Source organism: Ascaphus truei, chromosome 5 (assembly GCF_040206685.1).
Source record: "Ascaphus truei isolate aAscTru1 chromosome 5, aAscTru1.hap1, whole genome shotgun sequence".
Lineage (NCBI taxonomy): Eukaryota > Metazoa > Chordata > Amphibia > Anura > Ascaphidae > Ascaphus > Ascaphus truei.
In genome coordinates, this window is record NC_134487.1 from 96,824,323 (window position 1) to 96,846,803 (window position 22,481).

General features: G+C 39.9%; 1 protein-coding gene across 3 annotated transcripts in view; it reads left to right on the forward strand.

Moving 5' to 3' along the window:
• PTPRR (protein tyrosine phosphatase receptor type R) overlaps window positions 1-22,481 on the forward strand; it is a 261,570-nt gene that overhangs the window by 111,780 nt on the left and 127,309 nt on the right. The window contains exons 1-3 of one of the 3 annotated variants that reach the window (XM_075600243.1): window positions 6,613-6,666; window positions 18,957-19,070; window positions 20,608-20,763. In XM_075600243.1, the coding sequence (XP_075456358.1) occupies window positions 18,957-19,070; window positions 20,608-20,763 (270 nt within the window). In that variant the 5' untranslated portion in view covers window positions 6,613-6,666. Of the gene's footprint in view, window positions 1-6,612; window positions 6,667-7,019; window positions 7,118-18,956; window positions 19,071-20,607; window positions 20,764-22,481 lie in introns of those variants that run through there. The other 2 variants (XM_075600242.1, XM_075600241.1) reach the window with 2 other exon arrangements.

Sequence of the window (22,481 nt, forward strand, 5' to 3'; positions counted from 1 at the left end):
TATAGGTCTGTGGTACTTCCCTTCAATTCCTCTAAAATGAATTCTCCCTCTATTGAGAATCTGATAAATGCCACACCAATATCAATGCAGTCAAGACAACTGTCTACTGAAAAAACATTAACTGCTAAATCTCATATAGGGGCCTTTGCAGTAAGCAGCGATAAGCCACTTTTCGCTAGCTTATCGCCAAAAAAGCCTATTGCTATTCAGTAAGCTCCGATAATCGGCGATAAGAGAATTTATATTATATTCGCTGATAAAAAAAAAACTGCGTGACGGGACTTAGAAAAATAAATGCCGTTTTTACACATATGTTTAAAGCATGAAGACTTTGGAGCTGACTGTAACAATGTATGTTAATATTTTCATCCTCCAACCCCATTGTACTGCGCTACAGACTGTGTGAGGTGTGCTATAAATAAATGATAATATTAATGCACTTCAGTGGAAAAAAAAGAAAATAAGGATTGAGTGTACATTGGGTACCCCCCCACAGCCAGCCAAGGAATTCCCACATCAGAGCATTTAAAATCAGTTTGGAATATTTAACAACCGGCCCTGGCTGATTAACACAGTTTAACACAGTCATTCTGTAATTTCAGCAACCAAGTTTTTAGCATACTGTATTTTCTTCTTATGAATGTGTCTTTAAAAACAGTTCCTTTGACCTTTTACTATGCATTGGTAGTGAGAAAATGGAAGTATGTTTTTTTTTGTCTCTATCTATCTCTTTTTACGTTTTCCTCTAGCTCTTTCTGGTTTTCTCTGTTTGTTGTCAGATATAAGTAGTTGCTGGGATGCAAGTATTGCTTATTGGTATTGACATTCTGTATGCTTCTTTGCCCAGAGCCTACAGTTGCACATAATACATGTTCATTGAGTGTTTGCTTGTCAGGTACGGGAAATTAATCATTTACAACCTGCTTTTGCAAATCATGTGTTAGACATAATATTCTGTACACAAAGACTAGAAACAGATGGTGAGGGGGTGGGTTGTGTAAGCCATACAAACCAGGAGAAGGGTATCTGTATTGTACTGTATGCTAAGAGCAAAAGGCAGGTAATTTGTCTAAAAACATACCGTACTTTCAGACTTTTATTACTGATAAAAAAAAATCTAACCTTTAATGATATTATTGGAGTAATTGCATTATCTGCCTACAAAAAATGAAATATATCTGAAAATACCACATACTGTACTGTATGTTTTCAGAAAGGAAATGGGATACTATAGAACATCCAAGGCTCCCATACATTACCAAGGGGATAATTTAGTTTAGTGCTTTGTGTTTAGTCTGGTTATTCCTGGAATTTCCTTTCTCCCTCTGTCTTGGGGATTTGTTTCGTCCACTCCCTTTTCCTTTATGTTCCCTACTGCGTATTTTTGAAGCATTTGGATAGGAGAGAAGATAAGAGTTTACATTGTTAGTCAAATGCAATTGAGTATGTAAGGTTCATTGAATGACTTAAAAAGATCAGCTATTTTTATTATGTGTATCCAAAAAAGGCTGTGACACTTTGTACAGCTGCATACTCGCAGAGAATTAAGAAACAGCCTTCTTTCACAAATGTGGAGGAGTGTGACGGTGAAGGGGTAACCAGACTCACTAATAAAGGTTAAGGCCAATTGGTTACCTCTGATCCATGTATTGGGGTTCAGGAGTGTCAGCTCTTCAGCCCAGTGATTGTACATGCATTCTGTAAAATTATGCGACAATGAAGAATGTATGTGTTTTTACCTTTCCAGGAGTGCCAGCAAGAAGAGATTGCTGGGCTATGAGTTTCAAGGGGGGGTTTGTGGAGAAAGTGTTGTCATAATGTGTCTGGGTAGTGAGGGTCCAGAGTTGCTGGATACCCCAAAAATGTACCTAGGAATCAGGTCAGACTCCCGGATACATATAGACACATTGTCCCCGCAAAATCTCCCCTTGAAAATGCTTGCGCGACTCACCGCTAGGATTCCCTCTTCAGCACAGACTAGAAAGGTAAATGGGGCATAGGGATGTGAGGTGTCCCTGGAACAGTCAAGGGGTCCCTAGGTTAAGGGGGATACCCAGTTAATGCCCAGGTCACCCAGAACCCGATATAGGGGTTCTGTGGGTGCTCCAACTGTAGATAAGGTTGTGAGGAGTTTTAAATGGCTAAGTCTAGTTTATAGTGTGTGGGAATATGGCTAGTAAGAAATAAAGTGCAGCTTCTTATTCTATTCCCCATAACCAGAAGACTTAGGAAAGCTAAAATGTACATTTTATTAAAAAGTGTGTTTAAAGTACATATATGCTTGTGCACGGTATAGTGAGCTGGGTCTTTCTGGACCGATGTTCTCAGTGAGTCACTTGGCTACAAGCTTTGTGCCAGCGTGTCTACTCAGACATTGGACATGAAAGCCACAGAGGATGCCGGAGGTGTGAAGGACATTTGGGCAGGAGGTTTAGGCTTGAATAACCACATCCTGGGATGAATGGAAGTCTTAATGCCAGAACAGCAGTGGCAAATTGGAATGTACCAAAAGATGCTCTCGGAGAAATAGCAGCGAGCCGCCTTCAGAAATTTCAAGTCAAAATATTTTCTAAGTCCTGCTTTTTGAGACCAAGTCTGCCCGCACCCCCTTTCTCTCCCCTTCTGTCTCTCACTCTTCTCCCCTCTCTTCCTCACTCCCTCTCCCCCTCCTTTTCTTACACCCACTCTTTTCTCTATCCCCCCCCCCCCCCCGCAATCACTCAATTACCACCTCACACTCATTTGTCCCTCCTACCCTGGCCACACACACAATTCCCCCAATCACCAGTGCCGGATTGTAAACATTCCGCCCTCCTCCAGTGCCACGCCATCCTGTTGCCATGGCACATCCAGTGTGACATCATATTGCCAGCCGTGCATGCGTGATGAGCACTTGCCAGCCGTGCATGCGCGATCAGCGCTTGCCAGCCTCACATGCTCTCCACTTGCCGGCTGCGCATGCGCGATTGACTCTTGCCTAGCGGCTGCCAAGTGGTGATCGCTCATGCATGCATGGCAAGGGCCGATCACACATTCGCATACGGTAAGCGCCAATCGCGCATGCGTGGCCAGCAACCGCATATCGTGAAAGCCGTCCACCAAATTCTGCAGTCCCCACATTTTGCCACAATAGGCCCAGGCCTATTGGACCTAATGGGAAATCCGCCAGTGCCAATACCCATACAATTCCCCCTGCCGCACTCCCCACACTGCCCTTTTTCTCCCCCACCCCAACACACACACAATGCATCCTCCCAATACAAAACTACCAAATACAGACACCACTACACTGCCCCAGATATAGACACCACTACACACACCCCTAGATGCAAACACCCCCCCAATACAAACCCCCACCAGATAAAAACACCCCTACTTCCCTCCCAGATACAAACACCACCACACCACTCAAATATAATTCACATCACCAACCTAAATACAATTTCCCCACTCCACAAATACACTTACCATTCTCCCAAATACACTTACCACAAGCACCCCACAAATACACTTACCACCCCCCACAAATACACTTACTACTTACCTCTGGGCCCTGAGTTCCCCCAGCTGCTGCCTCGTCCCACACCAGGTCTCTCTCTCCCGCCAATGCGTCAGAAGCTGAGCCTGACTTCTGGGTACACCCAGGTTGGAGAGAGAGAGGCCTGGCATCAGGAGAGCCAGAGCCTGGTGGTGGCAACCAGAGGCCCTGGAGCTGGGCCTGGCCTCTGGTTACCTCTGCCGGGCGCCGGCTCTCCTCAGCTAATACCTCGTCCCACGCCATCCACTCTCTCCAAACGGTGCCTGCCGGGAGTCAGGCTCAGCTTCTGGGGCACACCAGTTGGAAAGAGAGAGACCTGGCATGAGACTGGTGAGAGCCGGGAGCTGGGGCCCAGTGGCCGCAACCAGAGGCCTGGCTGCCTGGCAGCTGGATGCAGAAATTGGGCCACTGTGCCCGGCTCTCCCCCCCCCCTGTCAGTGGCCCTGGTGAGAAGTATTATCTAACACAATAAAGTGTTAGATTGGATTTCAAAGCATGTCATAATCAAAGGGGTAGATCCTCAGAGGTCCGTTAAAGCTGGGCTACTAATATAACATTATCTAAATAGGTACAGTCCGTTAATTTTCCTCCGTTTAAGGGGTATTCACAAAGCTAGGGATATGCAAAATATTATCCATTCGGCAAACTAGCATTGTTACGTTAGCTGTATTATCAGGGATTTTTGCAGCACAGAGACACATTAACCAATACACTGCACTTGCATATTGGGAAAACTATAACGTGCATCCCAATTAACGCACATGTTACGCAAATACATGGTTACATAGGGGAACTGGGTTATACATGATATATATTATATTATATATAAAGACATTGCTTTATATTAGGTGAACAGGGTTATACATGAAATATGAAGACATTGCATGAACAGTTAAAGATAAAGTAAGTTATACACGTATGTAACAGTTATAGACCATATTAAAATGTGAGATAGCTTTAGTTTTGAAAGAACTCAGACTGGTGGTGGTTTTGAGAGTCTCGGGTAGATTGTTCCACGTGTGAAGTGCTCGGTAAGAGAAGGAGGAGCGACCATATACTTTGTTTAACCTTGAGACCATGAAAAGTCCCTTGGAATCAAATTTTTCAGATATTGAATTAAGATTATGAATTACTTCCCCATTCATACTGTACTATTTCCAATCTGTCTGAAATAATAATAAGGTCGGATATATTGTTGCAAACATTGCTTATTGCTTTCATTGATCATTTCAATTACTCCCTTATTGTCGGGGCATTATCATAAATGTAGTTTTTGTTCTTCAGTTGAATGTGCATTTAATGCAAAAAACTGAGCGTATGCTTAACTTTCAATTGCTATTATACATATATATATATATATATATATATATATATATATATATATATATATATATATATATATATATATATATACATACATACATATACATACACACACACACATATATATATATATATATATATATATATATATATAGTTAATTACATTCAAAAATCAATAAAATGTTAGTAGTAAAAGAGAACTCCATTTCATTGTCCCTCAATATTTGATCGGCTGCTCTTTAAAGCTGCAGTTCAGTCTTTTTTTTTTTTAATTTATTTTTTTACTTCAATAGTTTCATGTGGGCAATCTCTAATTACCTAAAGAACTGTATAGCTGCAGGTCAATTCGTTCTCTGTCTATTGATCGGCAAAGTTTGGCGACATCTTTAAATATGGGGAATGTAAATCGTTGCTATAGGAACAAGCATGCTTGTTAAAATAGAATACAAGAAAATTGGTCTTTCAAAGTTGTTTTTTTTAAAACAGAAAATGCTAAAAGTATTTTTTCTTACTACACAACTGATTTATTAAAAAAAACACACATGCAGGATATTGACTGAACTGCAGCTTTAAAATGCAAACATTAAAACCGAAGCATTTCACATCACTGGCCTCCAATGCCATGATTAACGTGGCTACAGGCCTTATCCTATATCTGCCAGAGTGGACGTTTAGGATCTTTTTTTGGATGAAAATACCCATTTAAGTCCATGGGGCCTATTCCGATAGCTGCAAGAAGGTCATATCTGTTCAAAATGAACCCTTTTTCTCTTGGATATTCTGTCACCTTATTCTAAAAGCCCTTTGCGCATGTCCAAAACATGTGAGAATGTTTTTTTCATTTAAAGCAATTACAATCTATACAAAATGGCCAACTTGACTCAAACTAACAGATTTAACAAAGTTGCTGGTATTTTAGTACCTCCATAAGTGAAAAATGCCAGACCATGCAGAAATACTCGAAAATGTGATCTCGCCAATTGCCAGAATAGATACGAGAGTGGATGTTTTAGCTCTATAGGGCATGGATTCCCTAATCCAATTCAATTTTTAATACACTTGTCAAATGTTCTCCTGTACTGTATTTCTGAGGGGTAGACACACTTATGGACCCTGTAGGTGTTGTCACCAGTGATACCAAATTATGTGTTTCTATTATTTTTCCCCCCCTTTTTCTTCTTGTTGAAAAACTCTGCCAGATATATATTATAAATTCCCACGGCTAACAAATTGTTCAAACTTCTTACATTTGAAGAAAAGGCATATCTTTCTTTGCCTTAATACAAAGATACCTACAAATTAAATACCAATGTGAATCCTCTTATCTGCTGAAATCAAATAAAATGTTAATTATTATTCTAAAACATAAATCACTGAAGGTCACTCAGCAGAGATGGTTCTATTTTATTTTTATTTTGCAAAGGAAATGTAAGCAGTTGTCTCTTAGAACAGCTACTGTATAAACAAGACGTTTTGCATACTGTATACTTAATATCAAACAAATCAGACAACGATATCATTTTAACAGCATTACTAATTATGGTGAAAAACATTGAAGTGAATTCTAGTCCTAAGAAGCTGCAGGAACATGAAGCGCTTGCAGTGTCACCCAGGGGAATATACGTGTGCAGCTCTGGGACTTGCTATCACTCTGGAAACAATACCAGGTGGCATCTTCTCTGTCAGATCCATGGTGATTGCTTATCCATCATCTTAAAAATCATTATTTGACGATATAAGAAGAGGAAGCACAGGACCTTATCTGTATTGCACAGAGAGTTACTAAGAAGACTGGTTTAGTAAAAGTAAGAGATCATGTTAGGTACAGTATATTATGAATGCCTGTGTAACATACAGTACACATTTTATATCATGTGTATATATATATATATATATATATATATATATATATATATATATATATATATATATTTATATATATGTATATTTATATACATACAATGCTGAATGTAGTAAGTATACAAAATGGTTTATTGCTATAGAATATAGATATGCAGTACTATTACCTATTGTAATTTGGAAGTCCTATAGTAGACTTTCAAGGAGCTGCTTGGAAATTGTATGACTAATTAGTGCGACAATTTATAGAAGGTGTCATCATCTTTCCAAAGTCAGGTGCACAAGGCATAGCATACAACACTTAGAAACACACACTGCAAGATATGGGTGCAGGTTTCCTACTTCATAGAGGTCTTTTGTTTTGTACTGGTTAACATTGTACCGGACATCCAAAAGGTAAGCTTGCCTTGTTAGATCATTTGTTGTAGACTAGAATCTGACTGCTTTTTTTCAGACCTTAGATTGGTTGTATCTCAGTTCATCCTAGGCAGCAGCAAACAATTATGTATAATAATAACATTCATGTAGAAATAGAAAAGCATATTTTTTATTATTACCTTCACAATCAATTATAGATCGTGTACACATAGTACAATGAAAAATAAAACAATCAATACATGGTCCACAACAACCTAGACTGAATTAGATATATTTTCTACAAATACACGAGGTACTGTACTTCAATTCTTTATTTACATTTGTGTACACTGCCTAATTTTCTTACTGCCCTTATGACAATTAAATAGGTACTTTAAAAAAAAATATACACATTTTTATTACGGTATTTTCCTTTTGTAGTAATAATTGTACGTTTTGCCATTCAAAATTTCTTCTGTGATTTTCGATCCTGTCCAGCCCACTACTTGATTCATCACGGTACTCTACAATATAACAATGTATACCTTTTGAATCATATCTTGAAACGTATGAGCCATTTCTTCTGGTTTCTGTGCCTTGTAGGTCTTGCATTCTTCAATTCTGTTTGAGTTTTATTATTTATTCACCATGGGGTATGATTCATGAAAGTGATATCGGGGGACTATCGCACATAAACTTTAATTGACTTCAATGTCCGATTATGCCCTATCTGACACACCCCCATAATTCCAAAAAGAATCAGTAATATCCTCCCTATCAGTGCTCTCACGCAGTGCATATGTTGACCAGCTAACCTACAGTAGTTAGGAGATCTGTGCACTTTCAATATTGCAATTACAATATATGTAATGTTGACTCGGCTCATTTGCAAACTTTGGAAGAAATTCACAAAGTTGCCAAACATATTCAAATATCGGATACGACTTAGCAAAAGACCCCAAATAACATAAAAGTATGCAATAAACACACAAATAGCCCACGTGTGCCTATTATATATAGCTGGGGTGCGCAAACTGAGGGGCGCACCCCCCAGGGGGTACATGACATTTTCTTGAGGGGTCTCACGGCACTTACAGTGGCCCCAAGGTACATAAAAGGTTACGGTCCCCTCCAGGTCGCCCAATAGTCTCGGGCAATAACTGTCTGTCCGAGGGCAGCAGCATTTACTTAGACAAGGTTCTAAGGGATTTCGTCATTAGTCTCCCATCGTATGTCCAGGATACGAAAGATACACTCAAGAGACTAGATGGGATCCATGTTACATCAGAGACCATTCTTGTGAGTCTAGATGTAGAATCACTATACACTTCCATTGTTCACAAGAATGGTCTCAATGCTGCCCAATACTTTCTGTCGACCAGGGACCGTAGATTCAACAGACACAACTCTTTCGTTCTTGATCTATTAAATTATGTTCTAACACATAATTATTTTATTTTTGATGGGCTTTATTACCACCAGACCCAGGGTACCGCCATGGGCACTGCCTGTGCCCCGACGTATGCCAACTTATACCTGGGCTGGTGGGAGTGTATCCACGTCTTCAGTGAGGATCTCTCTATGTATACTGACCACATCTCTATGTGGATCAGGTACATAGATGACATTCTGCTCCTATGGGAAGGTTCCACTCAATTACTCCATGAGTTTGTGGAGAAATTAAATACTAACACTCTGAATTTGAGGCTCACGACAGTGCTAAGTACCACCTCAATAACATTCTTAGATTTGAATATATACATTGATGGTGAACGCAACATCCAGACAAAGGTCTATAGGAAAAGCACTGCGACTAACAGTCTGTTACTAGCGCAGAGCCAGCATCCTAGAAGCCTCATAAGTGGCATCCCCATTGGTCAGTATCTCCGCCTTCGGAGAAACTGTTCTACGACCGAAGAATTTGTAACACAATCTAAAGAACTTCGGTCTAGATTCCTCAACCGTGGCTATCACATTAAAACATTGAATAAAGCTTACCACCGGGCATTGCATAGTGATAGGGCCTCCCTCTTGTCCAGAAATAAGACAAAATCCAAGGATTGTACAATCAGAGTCATTGGCACCTTTAACAAACGTTGGTGGGCCATTAAAAAGATATTCACCAGACATTGGCATCTCTTACAGGCCGATGATGATTTGGCACAGGTTATAGGCCCCAGACCCATGATTACCAGCAGGCGGTCCAAAAACCTACGGGACTCATTAGTGAACAGTCACTTTCAACACCCCAGAACTACAACTTGGCTGAGCCCTGTTAATGGCATGTACCGCTGTCCAGGGTGCAAAGCATGCAGGCACATAGATGTGGGCAAAGTATTCGCCAACTGTGACAATACATCAAATTTCTCTGTGGACAGCTTCATCAATTGTCGGACTCCAAACGTTATCTATCTTATCACATGTGTATGTGGTAAGAGATACGTTGGAAAAACAACTAGACAACTACGCAGACGTGTTTTGGAACATATCAATTCCATTAAACATTCTGCCGAAACATCTGTTGCCAGACATGTGACACAGTATCACAATGGCGATACCAATGCCATCAAATTCATGGGCATTTACCAGCTTAAATGCCCCATGAGAGGGGGTAATATTGACCAATCCCTGCTTCGGATTGAAGCAGAATGGATTTTTAAATTAAAAACAAGGAGCCCTAATGGACTCAATGAGGGGTTTACATTTACACCCTTCATTTGATCACCTGGGTTCCGTTGCTTAGACCCTATTTTCTAACCCGTGGTTTCTTGGTGTTTAAATGGCTCATTCATGTGTGATAGATACTTTTAGATATGTGCAGCCAGATTATTTTCCATGTTCACTGGGTTGCTTTCCGGCATTTGATATTGAAGGATATTTACTTACTTACTCCAATTATTGACTATATTACCGAAGTTCGTTATGTATGACATACGTGTATAGCATGATAATTATATAATGAGAATTCTATGCAAACTTTCTATATGCATACACACAATTTGTTTTTTTTTTATTCTCTTTATTTATCTTACCACTACCTTCAAGCCTGACACATTGTGCAGTATATTACTATGGGGGAGTATATATAACCTAATTTTTGCAATTACACTCTGCATGAAAGAGTTATACAAGGTACCACTAACCCTTACCTACTACAGTATGAACTGGTTATTATCAGTCATATACTCTTCAATACCCTGCCCATTTGTTAACATCTAGGGCATGTACAGATCGTTTGAACAAACTAAATTACACTTTTTGTTAATATGGCTAAATATTTCTAAGTGCCCACGCATGCGCGATAGGAATAACTTTTTATTCTGAAGAAATTTTCTAAGTCCCGACGCATGCGCGATATGAACAACATTTTTTATTGTGCGAAATTTTCTAAGTCCCGACGCATGCGCACTGCGCGCAACTATAGACGGCGGTCAGCCAGAAATATCTGAGACCGAACGCATGCGCACCATGCTTGAACTATGGCAGTATTATTGCCTGAGTCCTTTGCACATGCGCATCTAAATGAGGAATTTCGAGAGTTTTCGCGCATGTGCAGTCATATGTATATCGGGCTAGAATTTATAAGTATCCGCGCATGCGCATAGCACTAATTTTGATCTGGTCATTTTTACTCTAAGTGCCCACGCATGCGCAGTGGGTGTCATTCTGGTCCGCTGTATTTTCTGAGTCCGCGCGCATGCGCATTAGACTCTAATTTTGCCGATTTATGCCAGACTGATATGAGAGTCTTAAAAACACTCGTTTCTACACACTAATTCAGCACTTTTGTTGCTGTATGTGTGGTAACCTATACAGATGGTTTAATAAGCATTTTTGTAATTTGAAGGGTGTAGTTTGACAACGGACCAACTGCGCATGTGCAACAGGTGTAAATTGTTCAATCTGTAATCAAGGTATTGTTTGGGTATATAAGGGTTCATTCTTCCTCCCCCAAGCAAATTTGTCCCTGAGGAAGCTCCTTTGCTGGAGGGAAACGCGCGTTGGACGCGCCATGTTGTCAGTCTCCTACTTGGAGCTGCTTTTATGTAGTGTTTTGTAGTCTACCTGGCTTTATCTATGTAGATCTGAATTGGGTACTTTACTAACACTCAGTGTGCAAGCATTCCTGCTCTTTATATGATATAACCATTTGGAGTGTGTTGTAGAATGATTCAATGATTAATATGCTGTGAACATTTGCTTCACTAAGCTATGAATCATCTACCCTCCACCACTATACTATCAGCAGCACTTTAATATATATTGGTTGGCAATACATGTATAACTAACATCTTTATGTGCACTGTGGTTTACAAACCAAGCAGGACTGCTGGAGCCTTACGACACATCTTAGTCACTGAGTGTCTACGTGTATTTATTTATTTAATAATACTTGTGTACCTGATCTCATAGGTTCCCCAGAGGGGTTTATACCCTGACCAAGCAGCGTTCTGTGTCTAGAAGCCTCTACTACTAATTGTCGTTTGAGACCACTCTAACACACATTCACTGACACAGACGCTAGTTAATGTCAATTTAATTTATTTTTAATGTATTATACACGACGCTTTTGGTAACATATGTTTTATGGAAAATATATTAAAAGTTAAATTTTAAATTAAGTAGGAGTGCATTATAGTGAATTCTTTTAGGAGACACATTCATTTTGTGTTCTCCTTTCCCCCCTTTTTCTAAGTTGCCAAACATATTCAAATATCGGATACGACTTAGCAAAAGACCCCAAATAACATAAAAGTATGCAATAAACACACAAATAGCCCACGTGTGCCTATTATATATAGCTGGGGTGCGCAAACTGAGGGGCGCACCCCCCAGGGGGTACATGACATTTTCTTGAGGGGTCTCACGGCACTTACAGTGGCCCCACGGTCTTCCACACAACATTTAAATTACCGTATTGGCCCAAATATAGTACGGCCTCGCACATAATACGATCCTAAAGTTTAGAAGGTGTTCTACATGAAAAATAAAAGGTGTTAGGCTGCGCATATAATACGAGTACAGTTTTCAGAAGGACATTTTTAGGAGAAAACATAGCACTATATTCGGGCCAATACGGTAAATGCCGGGGGAGCGAGCGAGGCCTCTGTCTCTGGCAGCTTCTGACGACATGTGGCCATGATAAAATGGCATCAAATTACTCCCCGGTGTCAAATGGCCACGCGTTGCTATGGCAAAGCATCATCACATGATGTCACGAGCAGGGCACGAGCAGGGGGGGAGAGCAGGCAGGGGAGCGCAGACAAAAAAACTGTGCATCCCTGATATATAGCATAATTATATTGATTTATTTATAACCTATTTCACCAGGAATAAATACATTGAGAGTCACCTCTTGTTTCCATTATGTCCTGGGCACAAAATAAGGTTACCAATTACAAGTTACAGTTACAAACATGTTTACAGAAGGAAACAGATAAAATCTTGAAATAACTTTGATAAGAGGCAGATTTCAGAGTTGGGTGTACGGTAAGAGAAGGAAGTGTGACCAGATTCTTTATTGAACCTTGGAACCATACGCAGGTTTCTGGAGGATGAGCTAAGGAGATAGGTGATGAGTAGAGTAGGTGTGAGAAGCCTGCTCAAATCATTGGGTAACTTTTCCAGAAAGTATTTGAGGGTGACAGGAAAGATGTATCTTGGACTCAAAGATAGACAACATAGCTCAGTTAACATATCATAATAGTGGGTGTTGAAGTTACATAGTAAGACAAAACAGCTTATTGAGGTGTAAAGAATGGCAAGTTTGCTGAGGGGAATTTTGAGGGCTCAACAATACAATATATCCTCATAGTCAATAATTGGCATTAACATCTGCTGTGCAATGAGATTTCTGGCCAATGGCCTTAGGCAGGATTTATATCTATAAAATACTCCCAGTTTACAATGGAGTTTGGATGCCATTTTGTCTATATGCGAACCAAATGTTAGATTACAGTCTAGTCCCATACCCAAATATTTAAAGCTAATAAATGAGGCAAGATTAGCGTTAGAGCTGATTCTGATCAGTATTTTTGTCATGGGAAGCTTTTGAAATGTAGCCATAGCCCCAAGTACCATAGTTACTGTTTTGTCAGTGTTTTAAAAATATTTTTTTTATAAGTGATCCAGTTTTTGACCTTTGAAAAATCAGATTGCAGGTCCTTTTCAAGGTCAAAGAGGCTGGTACTGCATGCAGTCCTAGCCATCAGCGTACATGTATAAGAAAGTTGTTTTACAAACTGTGGGTAGGTAATTTATAATGACAAACAAAGTAAGAGCCGCAGAACAGATCCTTGGGGGATCGACAGGTAAAATCCAAATCATTAGAGTTAGAGTCTGAGGTAGACACATATTGGGATCTTCCTGATAAATAAGAGATACACCAGTTTAAAGCATGTGTATCAATAACAGAGTACTGGAACTTGTGTAACATAATAGTCTGGTCAACAGTATAAAAAAAAAACATTGCAAAATCTAGGAATATTGCACTACTCAACTGTCGTTGTTCCATTCCACACCCAATCTCATTGCAAATTTTTAAGAGGGTCATTAGGCCTTGCCCCCGCTGCCTACTACAGCGTCCGCTGTGGCGGACGCTGCACGCACAAGAGCCCTCCCCGCAATGGCGCCGGGCCCGCTGCGAGGGGGGGCCGCAGCGCTTGCACGAGAGCTATTCCTGCTCTCAATAGAATTGAGAGCAGGACAGCCAATGAGGGCGAACCTGCCGGGTGACGTCATGGCCGTGCCCCCGTCACTCCTCCGCCACGCCCCCCCGGTCTCTCCTCCTGCAGTGAGCTGCAGACCGGGGAATCGGCTGAACGCGCCGCCAAAAGCGCGGGCGCGCGTTACAGCGGAGAGACCGGGGCCTTAGCCTTACTCCTGAGTGATTTGGTCGGAAGCCAGATTGGAATTGACTAAGAAAATTTGACTTTGTTGGGAATTAACACACTTTTCCATGACTTTCGATCATACAGGTAGGATAGAGATTGTTCTGTAGTCGGAGACAATGTTTTTGTCACCACTTTTGAAAACATTGATAACTTTAAAAACTGCGTACAAATGTCTAAAATTAGCAAACATTTGTGAGTGCGTGAATGTTTTGCACGTGTTACAGTAGTTGTAACTATATGCTGGGACCAGGGGCGGATTAGAGATTGATATCGACCTAGGCGATATCTATCCTACTGGCCCTCCTCCCATGAAGCATCGCCATGTGACGTCCGGTCACCGTGACAACACGACGCTGCAGGAGAAAATGCAGTTCCAATAAAAGACACTAAAAGAGGACCCACGCTTTCACCAGGCAGTCAGTTTTATTGTTGTAGGAAGAGCACGGGTCCTCTGTAACCGCCATCAAGCCCCCCTTAAAGTGGCCCATGGACCCACAAGCCCATGGGTATTTTCCCTATTTCCCAGGGGCCCAATCTTCCCCTCGCCGTGAGTTTATCAGTACATGTTTGATGCATTTACAAAAATACAGTAGTTTGGCACAGTAACATCTGCTTTGCCAGAATTCCTCTAAAATAAATCCTGTTTAACTAACTTAGGTTAATGAATACTACTCATATCTACTAAGAGGCGATATGCCATAATACACTTTCTGGAGCTACAATACACTGGTAGCCCATTCAAGTGAATGACCTGTAACGTGTCTTTTTGTTGAAAATATTAGCCAATAACTGAAAAAGCATCTCATTCGGAAGTCTAACAGTTCAGAACAGGCGTTAAGACATCTTTCTCTGAATGGGGTTTCTAAAATCTTACCCTCACGGGACTCATTTAAATATACTTTGCATAGCCATTAGCACATTTCCCAGCCAGCTACCTCAAGTGTGCTCCATTTTCAGCACAGGTGTGTCTCCCTAACTTATTTGAAGGGATGTTTGAGGGGATATATATTGATATACAAAGCACCCGGCGCAATATTATTTATTTATAAAATATTTTTATTTTTATATGTCCTTGTTTACCTTTTAATACTCTGGTATATCTAAAGTTACCATTTCTTCCTTTGGGCCCTGAATGTTTTTCACATAGTGATTTAGAGATCTTGTAACAATAATACCAGTAGGAAGGATCCGAGATTCCAGCGGTGCACAGCTTGTAGAGATGAGAGACCAGCAAGGTGTAGATTAAAAATGTTTTTTCAATAAAATTTAATTTTTAATCTACACCTTGCTGGTCTCTCATCTCTACAAGCTGTGCACCGCTGGAATCTTCGGATCCTTCCTACTGTTATATTGCACACCGAGCGTGGATGCACGCACAGGAGAACAGCCATATGTGAGTATTGTATGTCTCCCTTCATTGAGACTGGATGACCGGTAACAGTGCGGCAACACAAGGGTTATGTAGGGCGCAATCCTACAAAGTAACGGTACGTTAACCCTCATTCATGTTATTTGTCATATGTGATAGATTCATGTACTAAGCATTGGGTCCAATACCTAAAAAGTTATGCTTATAGGCTGACTCCACAACAAAATAAGGATTTTTATTATCTACTGAAGTTCTGAACGAGATTGAGCACTGTTTTTGGGACTCTTGCCCCATAACCACATTGTAACAATAATATATTTCTATATTGCGCCGGGTGTATTGTATATCATTTATATTGTGGTTTTTGTGTTAAAACCAGCATCGTGGCTGCATAGTGTAGAAATAACATGTTATCTTCATGTTTTTGCGCACCTGATATGTATTTGAATATATATATATATATATATATATATATATATATATATATATATATATATATATATGTGATCACATTCCAGGATGCACTGTTTTAAAGTAAAAAACATTTTGTGCTTCATTCATTGTAACCACGCCGGAAGAAGAGATCAGTGTATCTCGAAAGCTCGCACAAATAAAAGCATTTTGTTAGCCACATAACGGTATCGTCTATTCGTTTTTGATTATTAAGATCGGCTAACACGGTACAGATACCTCTACATCAATATCACAATATATATGTATATTTTTTTTAAGACTGATCCGCGGACAGAAGGAACCAGCCGATCCAAGGCAGATCTAAATCTGCAAAAAAATGTCTCGCGTCTCTAATCCTTAAATGCTATAAAAGGTGCCAAATGTGAAAGTACTGTAGTGCTTTTCTCATAATATTACATGGAAGCAGTAATTCTTGCACTAATCTACACAGTTGTAGTAATATAATGTAATATGCAATTTTTTAGAATAAGATTTACACATTTGGTAAAAATCGAGTATGAAAGCTATATTTAGAGTTAAGAAATAAATAATTAGAAGTGTTAACCCTCTACTGACTGTCCTTTAAATGTTGTGAAGCCCAGCAGTATGTAGTAAATTTGGTCCTGTATATGGGGATATCCCAAAAATACGTTGAGTGGGGCACAGCAACAGAGAAACAGGTCTTAGCAGATAAATGCAGCTCCAATAAAGTAATTTTTTAAGAAAACTGACGGTGCAACACTCCTACGCGTTTCGTGCGTATCAGAACTTTATCAAGGATACCCTTTATGCAGGGTAAGTAAAGTTATGACAATCACACTGCTGGACACACACCTCCATATACTGATCAGTAATTACTGTATATATTTATATATTGTCACAGAGAAGTATAGCTCTTCCCCTATTAGTTTTATACAGGGAACGTTTTCTATCAAATTTATGGTCTATCCTTAAATGCTAAGTCCATAACTCAAGATGTGGAAAGTTAAGCATTTCTCAGAAATTGTGTTATTTCTACCAACTTTACTTCTATGCATATGATGAGTGCTGTCAAGATACACTTATCATCATGCATTTATTTCTTCTTATGAAGGAGCAGATTTCTCTAACCAAAAACAAGGTTATTAGTAGATCTATTGCCCTCAAGGCAATTTTTTCAACAGTGTTCGTTAGACCACATTTTCCATTTATGCAAAAAATGATTCCCACTGGGTCCAATTCATTTCAATTCAGGAAATAATTATTTACACACTTATTAAAGAAAATAGTCTACCACTAACTCAATTCCCGTTGGTATAAAGTGTGACACAATCTGTCAGTTATAAAACATCTATTAAGCATTGAGGTCTGATAAGTATTGTTAATGCAGTACTTTTATTGTAATATATTTGTATATAAATGAGGCTTATATAAATCCTGTACATATCCATGTCCTTTCTTCACTGATGCATATTGACCGCTTCGGCCGTCTTGTTGAGCATCATGGGTGAACGCTGGAAAATGTGATTACAATTTCCCCTTACGATATTGTAGACCTTGGAGGCTAGAGCACTTCATTTTAATGCATTTAAAATAAGATGACAGGCCTACATTACACCAATATGGGATGGTTTATTAACCACAAAGGTTTCTGTAAGGCTGACAGACTTGACAAGTTTCTGAATTTGTTAGTCAGTCGAGTCAAAGGTACAAGCTTTAAACAATTTAATTGGCAGATCAATGGGCCATTAGACACAAATCAATAGGAAACCAAGATTCAGTTGAATATATGATAGCTAAGCCTTAGAGTCTCTCCAATATTCCCCTTATTGTCCTGAGTAAAGTTAAAATATTTAAACATTAAAAAAATCAAAAAGGTATATTGTTTTTAGTTTTTTTTTAGATTAATTCCAGTTTTGGGTTTTATTTAAGCCACGTACTTACATAGTTACATACAGGTAGTTACATACTAGAGGAGGATGAAAAAAGATCAATCAAGTTCATCCTATGCTAAATTTAAACGACAGATACTTTATCCTATATTTGTACTTACAGTATATTGATCCAGTGAAATATTATCCAATTATGTCTCACAAGGAAAAAATATCTTCCTCCCTGACTCCAAATATTGGCAATCAGATTACTCCCTGGGTCAACATTCTTTCCATGTTTACATATTTGGTATATCCCTGTATACCCGTAAGTTCCCTGTAAGTCAATGGAACTATCTGTGCGATAGCTCCAAATTGGAGCTTTTGCAATCTATTGGCCCCTTGTATGAGTCCAATCTGTTCAATGTTACAGTATATTGCCTTCACTGTATCTTTCTTACACATATACACACACACACACTTACCTCTCACTGGGGGCCCCGCGCTCCCTCCTCTTCTTCCTCCTGTCGCCGGTGTGATCCAACTTCCGACTGGAGGGAGGAGCTGGAGGGAGGGCGCGCTCTGTTCTCCAGTCAGGTGAATTTAGATCCTGGCCCCTACAGTAGGGAGAGGAGAGAGCGTGGGACCCTAAGGCCTCGGCCAAGGTTCTTGCTGGCGTGCGGAGGCGCGCTGAGGCTCAGGGAAAGCGGGTGCTTTCCCTGGCCTTAGACAGCGCGCTGTCCGGGGGTGTGTCGGCGGACGGGCCAGTGACGTCACGGAGCTGGTTCGCCCTCATTGGGCGAAACGCTCACATGACCGGCCCTGCGCTCTGGCAAGAGCTTCATTTTAAAATTTCCCTAAGACCTACGCTTCCGCGCGCTTGCGTAAGCGTAGGCGAGCCCCTACTAAAGCCGCTCTCATTGCGGATGTAGGGGCTCACTGGTAAGTACCAGCGCGCCTCAGCACGGGTCAGCGCGTAAGTGCTGACCATGCCCGAGGCCTAAGACACAGGGTCCAAGACCTAGCCCCAAAGGCCGGCTAAGATTGATTAATTAAAGGTGGGATTATTGCTTTTAAACCTTTACTGGGTGCACACTATTTTCTGCAACATCTACAGTAAATGTTTTGTTTGTAGGATTAGCTAATTATAATTCAGCATGAAAAATAAAGATATCTCTTGAATCATAACAAAAAAAAAACCCCGGCACATATCAGGTACTTTGTGGAATGTTAACTGTTCTGGGAAAAGAGTTGAAAGGGGTTCACATAGTTGAGTCATTAGTCAAAGTCTGATCTTTCAAATCTTTTTTCAGATGCTGCAAATGGATGTAAACAAACTGAACACAACATTACTCCGGAAGTTTCGTCAGGGAGTTGCTTCAGCTTTAGGCTTGTTGCCACAGCAAGTTCATATCAATCGTCTCAATGTAAGCGCACTGTTGTGTAGAAATATGTGTTGTGTTTGTAAGTGTTGAATAGCTGGCTTTCTATGCTCAACAATGGTTCTGTTTTCCCAAAGGAATATTTTTACACTACCGCAATCTTGCTGCCGTAGTTAACTCTTTCAGTACCCGTTATTAAGTAGGGTTGTTCCATAAGACACGGGGTGCTCGACTCCAGTCCTCAACAAGTCAGGTTTTCAGGATATCCCAGCTTCAGCACAGGTGGCTTGATCAGTCCCTGCTTCAGCACATTTTCAGTCATTGACTGAGCCTCTGATTGAGTCACCTGTGCTGAAGCTTGGATATCCTAAAAACCTGACCCGTTGGAGGGAGGGGGGGAGATCTTGAGAACTGGAGTTGAGCCTCCTTGCCATAAGACACTGTCTTGCACAGGAAGACAACTAGCTGCCCACTAAAGTAAAGCAATAGAGAAGATATGGGACACCTGACATTTGAGTAAATATAATAGAGAGGTGTCATTTATTATACTGCATTGAAATAAATGGGACAATAAGTATTATCAGAGTAGATTAATTATGACACTCCGTGGCAAATGAACTGTTCCAAATGAGTTCTGCTTGTTGCAGACTGTATTAATGCCACTTCCCCTCACTCATGATCATCAGTAGAGGTGCGCAGAATGGCCAGATTTGCTCTATGTTAGTAATGCATTTACCATAAGTTTTTTCTAAACTTTCACACTGCATGGACTGTTATATTGAAGAATTTTATTGAAAAACATGTATGACCGAGGAGACTGTATTTGTGTGGTATTCACCAGAATATGGCACGGGTTTAATACGTGCAGGTATGTGTTCACGATGCATGCAGACCTAGACAGGACTAGCATTCACATGGACATTTTAAAAGTGTTTATTATAGCAAATGGACATGTTGCCCCCTTCCTTGTCTTTGTCTTTAGAAAGATCCACGGAAGGGACCAAAACCTCGATCTGCCACAGTATAATAAACGTATTTAAAATGTCCATATGAGTGCTGATGCTGACTATATCCCTGGTCCACAAAAGGGTGCTAAGCTTTAGCACATCTTAACTCTCATTCATCTGAATGGGAATTAAGATGTGCTAAAGCGTTTGTGGATCTGGCTTTTTGTCTGCTGAACAGACCTGGATTACTGTTACCATCCACCCCTGCAGTTTTTACAATATTTCATCCCTACCACTATTTTCACAGTACGTCTGGTGACCCGGTGGCAAGGCCGGTACTGTCTGCCCATGACTTTCTCAGGCTCTGATTTTTACCTTTTTTCACAAGAGTTCTATTGAACTTGACACTTTTAATTGTAGGGAGATAAGTTTAACATGCTTTACCAAGAGGGTAAGATCTTCCCCTGCTCCTCTTCTTCCTTGCTTTTGCTTACTTTTTTTATTACTGCATGTTGACAACTTTGTAGGGTGCAGTTAAAAAAGTGCTACTTCATGCAGGGTCTGCTTGGAAGTGATGATTACAAAAAAGGGAACTTCAAATGACCTTTTCACAATGTTTCTCACATTTTTCTCAGGGCAAGAAGAACTGCGTTGAGCTCTTCATTTCTCCACTAAACAAAAGGATAGGGGTTCCTGATGCTCTTCCTTCTGCAGAAGTTTTGCGCTCCCTCAATTTGCACATCTTACACCAAAGATTGTCCCATTTTGGAATTACTGAAGTCTCTGCAGAGGTAAGACACTGATTAAATTGAATTCCCAGTGTTAGTATGTATGTTCTGAATATATGTATGCATATCTTTATTTGCATTGCGCCATCCATGATACATAGCACTTTACAGCAGTAATACATGACATACTGTAATAATAGGAGATATAATAGGAAAAAGCTCTATAGACATTAAAGTAACATTAGGTAAAGGAGTCCCTGCTCCGAAGAGCTTACAATTGAAGTGGTAATTAGGGATAACTTACTGTACTATAACACCCGCCTACTATCTCTGTAAATGCAATGTTGAAACTTAAAAATGTGTTGGTGTTTATGGACATAGTTATATAATTGATAGATGACATACACTGGGCATTGATTAAGTACTTAGTCATATTACCGATGGCGTGTAACCATTTAGACTTTTTTGGGAATTCTATTTATTTATGAACTAATACACACTTAAGTGTTTTTCTAAGTGTCATTTTTAGTAAAGGTAAATTTAACACTGGATAATAAAAAAATAAATGAGGTTAACATATTCAGTAAGATATTTCACAATCCCCATGTCCCTGTGCATAATGCACAGTAATATTCATTATGTGACTACACCTGTATACGCACAACCAGAGAAAAATATCTAAGCACAGATCTGTGTGTGAATGAGAATGGAAGGAGAGCATTTTAGATGTTCACTATGCAAAAAGTAGAATGTACATATGAGGAGATGTGGATATGGAAAGGCTCTCAAGATACGTGTTTCCTACTGTAATATGCAAAAAAAAACAATTGCTTCTCCACTACACCCTGTTTCAGTAATATAAGCGCATATTGTAATGTGGTCTTGAAGAACATGCTTCTGGTCATGTCTTGTAAACTTTTATTGTATTGCAAATTAACTACAGTAATTGCCTTGGCATGGTAAATGCATTTATAAAAGTAGCACAATTTAATCTTTTATTTTACCTTGTATACAGTTTATTCTTTTAACTGACATTATTCTTCATTTGTTCATCTACGCTATTGTTTTTTACTATCCCCATATAAACATTAATTAAAGGCAGGGTTCTTAAAATACACTGCATTTTTCTTCGTTATCTTTTATATAAAATTCCAAATATTTGTGTTTTCGCAATCTGCTAAATTAGGTTTTGAATTTAAAAAAATGGTTTGTCATATTCTTGCTTCTGAAGGTAATAAGTTTGATGAATTTTACAGCAGCCTATTGCAAGTTTTGTTATGAAGGAAAAACTTTCCCACAAAACATGTAGGGCCTCATCCAGGGTGGGTAGAGGCGCGCTGGCGCTCCAGTGCTGCGCCCTGCTCGGCCATGCTTTTCCTGGACGGCTAGGTGCGCGCGCGTCTGGGGGCGCGGCCACTACGTCACGGAGCTGGTTCGCCCTCATTGGGCAAACCGCTCACGTGACGCGCTTGCGAGCGGCAAATTCAAATTTGCTCGCTCGGCAAGTGGCTGAGAGCCGAGCAGGCGCGCCCGCCCGCTTATTCAGGGGAAAATTTTTTTATTGATAACAATAATAATATCCAAAAAAACTCTAGACTGTATTAGAATGTAAAGTGATGTTTGTTACCATGGTTACTAATTTATTTTCATTTTAATTATTTCTTTTCTCTGAAATGGTGAAAGCAAATTGTCGAAAAATGTAATACAAGTTGCAAATTAACACATTTAATGTTTTGTATCAAGAGTCCGAATGATGAGATGTACAGTTTATGGGTGTTTTT